The sequence below is a fragment of the Elgaria multicarinata genome, chromosome 3, assembly GCF_023053635.1.
Source record: "Elgaria multicarinata webbii isolate HBS135686 ecotype San Diego chromosome 3, rElgMul1.1.pri, whole genome shotgun sequence".
NCBI classification, from domain to species: domain Eukaryota; kingdom Metazoa; phylum Chordata; class Lepidosauria; order Squamata; family Anguidae; genus Elgaria; species Elgaria multicarinata.
This window is the reverse complement of record NC_086173.1, coordinates 32,189,129-32,200,152: the sequence shown is the minus strand read 5'-3', so window position 1 is coordinate 32,200,152 and position 11,024 is coordinate 32,189,129. Positions and strand designations below refer to the sequence as shown.

At 38.5% G+C, this 11,024-nt stretch overlaps 1 protein-coding gene across 1 annotated transcript; it reads left to right on the top strand.

Moving 5' to 3' along the window:
* Nucleotides 1-223: 223 nt before the first annotated feature.
* LOC134395309 (transmembrane protease serine 12-like) lies at nucleotides 224-10,788 on the top strand. Its single transcript, XM_063121462.1, has 6 exons — nucleotides 224-326; nucleotides 1,715-1,922; nucleotides 6,005-6,270; nucleotides 8,643-8,779; nucleotides 9,948-10,127; nucleotides 10,702-10,788. The coding sequence occupies exons 1-6, from the start codon at nucleotides 224-226 to the stop codon at nucleotides 10,786-10,788; spliced, it is 981 nt and encodes a 326-aa protein (XP_062977532.1).
* The last annotated feature ends 236 nt before the right edge of the window (nucleotides 10,789-11,024 follow it).

The window sequence follows — 11,024 nt, the reverse complement described above, 5'->3', positions numbered from 1 at the left end:
CGTTGTTTTATAAACCGTAGGTTTTTTGTTCATTGAATATATATATAAGGGCCAAAGGGATATTTAGCCACCCATTACGAAAGATGTAAAGGAAGTAGTGCGCGCGCAGTCAAGGTGGACACCCACCCACCCCATTCACACGTCACGTGATGCGAACGTCATTGTAACCGAGGGGGAAGACGGGACGCAGACCTAGACGACCATTTTGTTTGTTCCACGGACGATGCGGCCATACTTTCGCCCAGCGTCCTTTTATTTCTTGGCACTATTTCTGCTGCTGGCTGAAGCCCGCTCCAACGCCCTTCCCTCTCTGATCCCTACCGACGGTGAGCACGGCTTTCGCCCGTCCTCCGCGGTGTGTGGAGCGCTCTGCACCGGCGGAAAGCGTCGAAGGAACTTGGCCTGGATAGGTTCCCTCGCTCGTTAAGCCGCCAAGGCCGCGGAACGAACTGCGCCTGCGCAATGGTGGCGGCTTCCCGGGGAGGGGTTGTGTGTATGGGGGAAACCCTTACCAGAACTACTGATCCCGGCACCTTCTAGCACAAGCGGATGACGTGGGCGTGCAAATGCGTCAGGCACGTTCCCGCTCCAAGAATGAACCATATGGGGTCACCAGTGTAAGCGCAGGGGGAGTAGAGGACTTCCTTGTAAATCCGTCCCACTGAGATTACGGGATTCTACTCCCAAAAACGGGGGCGTCGGGTTCTTTTCTGCCTGGCCGCCAACTGTTTATCCTGGAGATCAAGGCACGTGAGGACGCTTCCTCCTTTCCTAGGGAACGACTACGGCAGCCACAGCACGTGGTGGAGTTTAGCTCCCAAAGAAAAGGTCCTGGGGCTCAAAGCTAGAAGCTACGCTTTCCCATGCGGAAAGTGACTCACTCAGCAAGGTTGCTTCACGTGGATTTCCACGCGCGCACCATACACAAATCAGTTAAGAAAATTTAACTAGCTGTGATTTGTCAGCTGCCTGTCCATACACAAACCAAAGATTATAGCAAAAAGTGTCACATATTATTTTACATGGAACATTTAATCTTGAACTTTTGAACATTCAAAAAATAGCCCTGCCATTCCAGGGAGTTGGATTTGTTAATTTTGGGTAATTAATTTGGTCATTAATTACCAAATTTGATTTAAGTTAGGGCGTCATCCTTAAAGCATGCATCAACTTTACTTCTGAGTCAAGCAACCTGATGTGGAATACCCTCCCCAGAGAGGTTTACTACCCTGTTTTTTCCAACACCAGGGGAAGACCTTTAAAAAAAAAAAAATTCTCCCAGACATTTAAAGAACAATTTTAGTGCGTTTAGGTCTTCACACAGTTTTATATTTGTTGCTGTGTTTACTTCTTGGCTTTATTGTGTGCTGCATCGTTTTTATTCCTTGTTGCTGGTTTTACCATGCACTATCTTAATGTCCTTGTTTTATTTTCATTTTGTAATTTTTAAAAACAATCTATACACCACCCAGAGAAGCTCAGTTATTTGGCAACCTAAAAGGGCAATAAATAAATGTCCAATTTCTGATATTAAGCCCTTTAGGCTTGCATAAACAATCCAACAAAAGGTGGTCCAGTAACTTATGCCAAACCATTTAGTTTAAAACAAAGGCTCTTAGGATCTACATTCAATGTTTTACAGCTGCGTGCTGGGTGTCTTTGTGGAACACTCATAAGTAGTGTATCTCACCAGTGTAACTTTTTTGATTTTTAGAGTGCGGTACAAGGCCTGTTGTGGAAGAGATAAAAACAGGGTCTCGTATTGTAGGTGGACGTGAAGCTCAGCTCGGGGCTTGGCCGTGGCAAGTTAGTCTTCAGATTTACCACTTTGGTATAGGTTTAAGATATCTCCATGTATGTGGTGGATCATTAATTAATAACAATTCAGTGCTAACAGCTGCACACTGCATTACAGAAAAGTTGTACGTATCTTCAAGTCTAGATCTTTTTCTGTCAATGTTTGATTTGAGAAAATTATATATATCAAAATGCATTGGCTGAATTTGGAAATATATTTGTTCCATTTTTGTTAATATATTTCTGATTCCAACTTCTCCCCGCACTTGCTTTGCTAGACCAGGAGTAGAGGTGTGACATTGTTAGTTTCTGGGAAAAGTACAAAGTGTTGGTCATTACCTTTAAAGCCCTACATGGTTTGGGTCCAGGTTACCTGCAGGATCGCCTTCTCCCATACAGTCCGCACCGCACACTCAGGTCCTCTGTGGAGAACTTACTTCAGTCAGCCAAAACTAGGCTGACATCAGTTACCCAGAGGACCTTTTCTTCTGTCACCCCCAGATTGTGGAACGGCTTGCCGGATTAGATCCGTAAAATTAACACTGATTTTAAGACAGCTTTGAAGACTAGCCTTTTCCGGCAGGCCTACCAGATCAATGTAAAATCAAGAATTTTTAAGATGTATTGATTCTTTTACTAATGTTGTTCCCCGCCTCAATCCAAAGGGAGAAGCAGGTAAGAAATAAATAATAATAATAATGGTTGTTGTTATTATTATTATGGCTGCATTTGGGATATCTGCCACTTTTTATCTGGAAGCAAGCCTCTAAAATGACAATTGACTTTAGGAATTGCTGAGGAAAGTACCACAGAAAAGTTATCTGGGTGTGCAGTTTTTGTGCTCCCTCCCCCTCCCAGAAACTAGTAGACCAATCCTTTCGTTCTATCCATATTTATTTGAAATTTGAAGTTTTAAATCAAACTCAAAATGGCCCAAAGAAAAGAACAGATTACGTAGAGGACAGGACTGAGGGCTAAGAGAAGAGGGACTAAGAAGGCAATAGGAAAGAAAGATGGAGCAAAGAAAGCTAGCAGTTGGAAAAAGGAGGTTGAGGCTTGTACTTCTCTGCCTACTCATGTGTAGGCCACTCACTTTCAGTATATATTCCTTTGGTGGCTTCTTAAATAATGCCAGTAGTAACATCATTTGTGAGTACGAATTTTGAAAACATACTTAGGTTAAGCTATGCAGGGCTAAGGGAAGTAACAGCAAGGGTACTGTAGTACAGAAGTGTGTATGCCACATAGTTTGTAACAGAGGACACTGTCCTGTTGCCAGCATTGAAGTAAGATTCAATTGCCATTCAAGTCAGCTTCTGTATCCGGAAGGGCGGGCAGAGTGACATCTTGTTCTTCTCAGGCAGCAAAGTGTTTTGTGTCATTTCTGAACCCCTGTATAAACCATGAGCTCTAGTAGATTTATAGCACTATGTAGGAATTTGTTTTTATGGCTTTTGCAGATTTCTATGTAATCGGTAAAGTCATGGATAGCTTACTCAGGCTATTAATAGTATCAACATCTGACAATCTGCAAATTCACAATGAATTCTGCTGAGTTTATATTAGAAAAAATTGCATTTTGTTTGCAGTATGGGATTACAAAATTTATAGAAAATTTAATTCTTGCTTGAATCAAGCAGCTTCAAAAGGCTAATAGGTGGCACCTTTTAAGGAGGCTAATTATTTTGGGGGCAGGGAACAGGAAGCTGAAGTGGCTTGAACTAATAGGGTCTAATGCTCATTAAAGACTAACCCTTTATTATGAAATAAGCTTTTACCATGATAAGAGTAGTAAAATCCTCTACTTTTTAACTATAATTTCAGATTTTTTTAAAAAAATATAATGGCATGGAAGATTAGTTTACCCTTTTTAGTGCATGCTAGTAAGAATAGCATTTCTCTCCTTCCTCATTCAAATTATGACTTTTTCAGTTTGTGAGGAACTGTGTGGCATGCTCAATGATGTTCTTTCATTTGAACAGCAAGCCCCCATGCTGAATCACAAACTAGTTATGTATCTCCGCTTAGATTGAGGTTTGCTATGCAACATTGGGCAGCTGCAGCTTAAGAAACACAAACCCAAATCTGGTGAATGAGTAGAATTTTTTGGATTCTGGCATTTTGTATTTGTGATGCTGATTCAGTGGACAATCTATCTTGTTAGTCCATATTTCAGTTTCAGAAAAGAACTGCTTTATTCTGAATAGAACGTCCATGTGAGATATTTACCACCATCAAATCAATCTCCTACGAAATGGCACAAATAAGAAAACATATTACGTTGCTATATTTACTTAAGAGGGTGCCATGATGAGATTCCAAGTTAGCCGTTTGAGGAGAATCCCTGAGTTGAAATGGAATTATTGCATTTATTTTGAACTTGCTTTGACAAATGTTACTCCTGTATATATCTACCTGGACATAAATGTTTTGTTAGTTATGTTATTTGTATTAATAAGATAACTATAAAAAATTCCATTCTCTCATTACTTAATCTGAGTTTGCTCCATGCTTTTTAGTTTTACACAGATTATGAAGCAAAACGCAAATCTCATCTCTCTGAAGTTGCAATTCTATTATAATAATTGGTTCTTAAAGGGATTTTTATTCTGTCCTAGGAAGCCAAAGGTTTGGAGGGCTGTGATTGGCTTGCATCATCTTTATTTGCACAACTCTCATACTGTAAAGAGCCGGATTAGGGCTATCATGGTCCACTCTTTTTTTTTTTTTTTTTTTAATAATTTTTATTCATTTTCAACACTATATAAACATAAATGAACATTTCCAAAATATAATTGAAACAAACACAATAAGAAAAAGAAATACATCAAATATCTGCTTCATACATATTGAATAATTGTTGAGTACAAATATCAAAAACTATTACATATGCCTTATCACACTACAACATTTTCATTCTTAACATAAAAGTGCACCCCCCACCTCGGGATCATTCTTGAGTCCAAAATCTAATCGTTTCTTCTGATGGTGGTTTCCCATTTCCCTTAGTAAACACGAACACTAGGAACTGTTTCCAAATTCCTTCGAACTCATTTATTTTAGTTACGCCTTTTCTCCACTTAATATTACATGTCAGTTTATCATTAATGGCTATATCCCATACTACTTTATACCACTCCTCAATAGAATATTCCCCTTGGATCTTCCAGTTCCTAGCTATCATCAATCGTGCTGCAACCAACAAACTCGATATCAGCTCTATAGTTCCTTTTCCACACTTTATATCTTCAAATAGTGACAGCAATGCTATTTTTGGTGTTTGTTCTATTTTCATTCCCACTATTTCTTCAATTTCTGAGAACACCATCTTCCATAATCTTTGTACATATTTGCATTGCCACCACATATGTAAATACGTTCCTTTTTCCCCACATCCTCTCCAACAATTTGCTGAATGTTGATCACTTATCTTGTTCAATCTAACCGGGGTTAGGTACCACCTCCATAAAATTTTAAAATAATTCTCCTTTATTCTTACTGATAAACTTCTCAACACTCTTTGTTTCCATAGTCCCTCCCAGCTCTGTCGCCCTATTTGTATCTTCAAATCTGATTCCCAAATCACTTTCTCTGTATTCTCTCTAAACTCCTTCTCTAACAATATTTTATATATTTCACTCATTAATCCTTTTGAAACTATACTACCTCCTTTTCCTTTCTCCTTACTTACTACTAATTCTTCAAACCTCGTCATCTTTCTGCACATTCTATTATCTTTAATCCACTTTTTATTCCATTGTTCTAATTGACCATATTCTAGCCAAGATAGCTTGTGAGATAGCATGTGAGATATTTACCACCATCAAATCAATCTCCTACGAAATGGCACAAATAAGAAAACATATTACGTTGCTATATTTACTTAAGAGGGTGCCATGATGAGATTCCAAGTTAGCCGTTTGAGGAGAATCCCTGAGTTGAAATGGAATTATTGCATTTATTTTGAACTTGCTTTGACAAATGTTACTCCTGTATATATCTACCTGGACATAAATGTTTTGTTAGTTATGTTATTTGTATTAATAAGATAACTATAAAAAATTCCATTCTCTCATTACTTAATCTGAGTTTGCTCCATGCTTTTTAGTTTTACACAGATTATGAAGCAAAACGCAAATCTCATCTCTCTGAAGTTGCAATTCTATTATAATAATTGGTTCTTAAAGGGATTTTTATTCTGTCCTAGGAAGCCAAAGGTTTGGAGGGCTGTGATTGGCTTGCATCATCTTTATTTGCACAACTCTCATACTGTAAAGAGCCGGATTAGGGCTATCATGGTCCACTCTAAGTACAACAAACATACCTCTGAAAACGATGTTGCGTTGTTTAAGCTAAGCAAGTCTGTCATATACAGTGACTATATTCAGCCCATCTGCTTACCTAACACTTCTGTTCTCCTGACTGATGAGACTACATGTTACATAAGTGGATGGGGTTTGAAGTACGAGCATGGTAAATCTTTTATTTTCCCTTCAACTAACATATTACTAAAAGAATTAGATTAATGATCTCAAAGTGAGTGCATTTGGAGCTCTTTCACACATTATACGTGGGGAAACTCAGATTTGCCAGTGAGTGCTTGTCAAGCATAATTCTCTACTGGATATACCTGATGGTATACAGATTTGGTGAATTCTCACTTTTTATTATTTCTTGTGCATTTAAACTGAAGTATATAATATGTGAAATAGCTCTGGCTTATTACCTTAGCAGCAAACTTTAAAAGATAATGACATTTTCCAATCTTCACAGCTTTTGCTGTTTAAACCCACAGGTTGAATGGTAGTGAATGCTTTAAAAACTTTGAACCTTTGAAAGCATGCTGCATTTTCAATATCTAATCAAAACATATGGGGTGCTTCCTGATGAAGCTTTTATTATGCTGTCACCCTCACTTTGTTGTGCAATCACCCTGCTCATTCATGGAATTTTAATATGGCTGTGCCATATTAAGACGGCTATGTCATGACCTCGATACTTGAGGGAGCGCCTCTCCTTATATATGCCTGCCTGAGACTTGAGATCTGTTGGAGGAGCCTTTCTCAACATCCCACCAGCGCAACTCATATGCTATGGTGGCACATGGGAGAGGGCTTTCTCTGTTGTGGCACCCAATTGTGGAATGCCCTCCTCTTGGAGGCCCGACTGGTGCCAATGCTGATTTTATTCTGGCGCCAAGTGGAAACATGGCTTTTTAACAAAGACTTTTAATGGTTAAATTCACCAAGTTTGCACATTGTTTTAACTGTTTTAATTGTTTTTATTGCTTTAAAATTATATACTGGTTTTAACTTGATTCATGGTTTAATTTGTTTTTAGCTATGTATATTTATTGTTTTATATTGTATGATTTTACCTGTACGCCGCCCTGAGATCCTAGTGATATAGGGCAGGATACAAATGTTTTAAATAAATAAATAAATATTCCACACATAACCCGCCAGTCACAGGGTTCATTTGCTCGTAACCCACAATTTGCCATCAACGTTTTGTATATTCATCCTCTGATCAGGTTGACCCACAGTTAACCTAACTACTAATTGTAGTTTAACTGTGGATTGCTTAACCCACAGTGTCCATGTTTGGACATCACATAGAAACCTCTTATTCAAACTTGAATATCTAAAATGGCTGCGGAATGTGTGTGGCATGCACTGCAGTAAATTTGACACAGTTGCATGATTTTCACAATGCTTCCACCTTTTTTCTTTTTAAAAAACCCCCATTAAAGATGAAAAAATGGAATAGTTGCATAATGTCTTTTGTTCAGTAATAGGGGCTGTTTCTTTGAAAGCACTATAGAAATCTAATCTTTTGAACACCTTACAGTGTATGTTCATATGGTATACAATTGAGCATGCCAGATGAATCTTACTATAAGTAGTTTTTAGCTTTTTGAAACGGTGATGTATGTGTAATTTCTGCTTCATCTGTGTCAGAATTCCATCTGGGAGAGTTAGTGTATTTAAAAAAAACTCACTTCTTTTCTGTGTTATAAGTGTGCAACACTCACAGGCCAGGCTGTAAACCTTTTAATCATCTAGCTAGGGCATATTGTGCACAAATTTGATTGAATAATTTACTTGGTTGCCTCAGTATCACAGTTTATAAATACTAAATTATTTGCGGGGAGGGACTTATCTAAAGTTATAAAGAATGTTTTTAAAATAAAAAATTATGGACACTACAAAATCTAATAAAGATTATCTCATTGTCAATACAAATTTGGAAATGACTAGAGAGCTTTGACAAAAAAAAAACCCATGCAAATGTTTTCTTATATTTTGGTTTGTACACCTGACCAACTTTATATTAAATTTCGAAACTGCTTGAACTCCTAAACATAGCACATAGATTTTGTTATGACTAATAGCCACAACAAACCAGCTGATACTGAACTGAATAATTCATTTGGTTATGTTTAAATGTGCTTGCTAAGCCTGGCACAGGCTTTTGTATAGCCAGGTTAATGCATTTGTATGCATGTGTTGTAACCTTGATCATAGAGATGTCTGAGCTTTGTTCCATGTTTGCATCCAGCCACTCAGACTGCTGACTTAAAGGCTGCACCTTGGGAAAGATGAAAGGAAAAATGGAATTCCATCGACAGCTCTATATTCAACTGTAGTCTGTATTAGCTGCCAACTAGAATTTGCAACAACTCCAAGAAGATGGAAACACGCTTGACCCTTATTTTGTTGTCTAAAGTAGATATTCTAGAATGCATGGGGGATGCGAGCCTGACGCATATTTCTCACCTTGTTACAGAATGTGAAATAGATGAATACCTCCAGCAGCATCTTATGTTTTCTTTACAGATCCAGGCAGTTATCTATTACAAGAAGCTCAAATAGGAGTTATTCCACTAGAAATCTGTAATAGATATGACTGGTATGCAGGGTCAGTTTCAAGGAATCATCTTTGTGCTGGCTCCGAAACTGGAAGTGTTGATAGCTGTCAGGTAAACTAGAGATAATTATTTTTTTAAACAAATTGCCTAAAGATGCTATTGTGTTTTCTATGTTAAATTGTGTTAGCTAGTAACACATCACAGTAGCACCAAAGCAGTTAGGGCAGAGATCCCCAATCTTTTGAGATCTGTGGACCTATTTGGGATTTTGAAGATCTGCTGTGGGCACCACCACAGCAGATGTAGCAAATCACATAATGGCTGTGGGGGTGGAAAACAAGGCTTGAGACTGAGAATGGGAAACAGCAAGGCAAAGGGGGGTGAGAATAGCAAGGCTAGAAGCTAGGAGGGGGAGGCTGGAGCAGACAATAGCAAAGCAAAAGAGTAGAGGGGAGAAAAAGAGCAAGTTGAGAGAGACTATCCTAACATTTCCTAAGCTTTTTATTTATTTTTAAAGGTATTTTGAAGGGATAGGAGTGCAGAGCTTTATGTGAGTCATTGGAGGTCACGACAGGTGCTGCAGTAGCCATAAGTGCTGCATTTGGAACCCCTGTGTTAGGGAATTTGGGGGAAAGAAATGAATTGATATAAAATTCAAGCAATCTCATAATTTCATATGTATAATATAAGTTTGAGCTTATATGAGGCAAAATTCCAGTTCAGCTACAAACCCCATCACCACTATTTTAATACCCTTTTTATTGCCTCACTGAACCTATCAGTAACTATGTATGAGTTGTGAGTAGGAGCTTCAAGTTAATTTAATAAAGAAAAGTGGGGCATAGTTTTTTTAAATAAAAGTTTAAAATATACAATTTAGTAATACTGGGTGAGACAAGAACTATAATAGAAGATATAGTTCTTTCTAGTACCTAATGTATTTAATGTGTTGTTTTGATAGACAACATTAAATCATCCTGTATTTTTGGATGTGTAGTTTGATATTCAGGATAAGCCTGTGGTGCCTGCCTGGATCTGGAATTCCCAGAATATCTATGATCAAGTTTTGTAAATGGTCAGTCTGTAGGTAGTGCAATTCAACCAAAACAATATTACTCAGGTCAGGCTTCCAAATTCATCCGTGTTTCCTAGCAGTTGGTATTGACTTCTGATGATTTATGAGAGGAATAACTGAGTCTTATTGGATCACAATCCTACTGCATGCTAAAACTTCTAAATACCATGAGCAATGCTCAAAATTGTTTTTTTCATTTTCCAGGGAGACAGTGGTGGTCCTCTTATGTGCTATTTCCCAAGTGACACCAAATATTATCTAATAGGAATCACAAGCTATGGCATTGGCTGTGGTCGACCGAAACAGCCAGGAGTATATGTACATATAGCTAATTACAGACGTTGGATAGATAGACATGTTCGACTGTTCAACAAAACTACCACTGTAAACAATCACTGTGTTCTGTTCTTTTTGACTGTGATGTGGGTTACCTTCTGTCTTGTCCTATGAAAAGGCCAACTGTCCTTCCATAGTAGAATGATCTCAGATTACTTTTAAAATGTATTGCTTTCTCTTGTAAATCTTTAGTAAAAATTATTTTACCAGTCCATAGGCATTGTCATTTATTATTTTACCTCCACTCAACAGATTCAATGTGTAACAGATGTTAAATGTCATATTATACATAGCATTTTAAAAATAAAACTTGTTGCCATTGAGTGCAGATATTCAGCTTTAATATTTCTTCAGTCCTTGAATACCAACATTGCATCAAAGAAAAATATGTGAGGACATACCCATAAGAGTTATAGTGCAATCCTACACAAGCCTGCTCATAAATAAGCCCGTTTGGAGGGGCAGGCAGGGTTTTGGCTTCTCTCAGCTGTTTCCAGGTGGCAGTAGCACCTGCACCACCACCACCACTTTTTAAAAAGTTGGGACTAGTAGTGAATGCAGAAGCACCAGGCCGGGAAGATGTTAGCTTCTCATCCAAATACTTCTGTTCTTCCATCTCCAGTGTAGCATTACAGTGAAACACTGTGTTGGAACCGGGAGCCATAGGCGCTTGACAGAATATAGTGGGTCATCACAGCAGCCGCTCTGACTTTCTTCACTTTGGGCTGAGCTAAGCAAAGCCCCGTGTCCTCCCCCACCCCGGTCATACATTTTAAATTGGGACATGGTCTCAAAGTCAACTGGCAGAGAAAGGGGCGTCTTTTAAGTGGCCTGACAGGAGAGGACGAAGGCGGACGGGCGAGAGAACGTGAGAGAATCTTCCCCTTGCCGTGGCAAGAAATTCAGACGGAGAAAAAAAACGGGAGGGGTGGACGGGCGCCATTT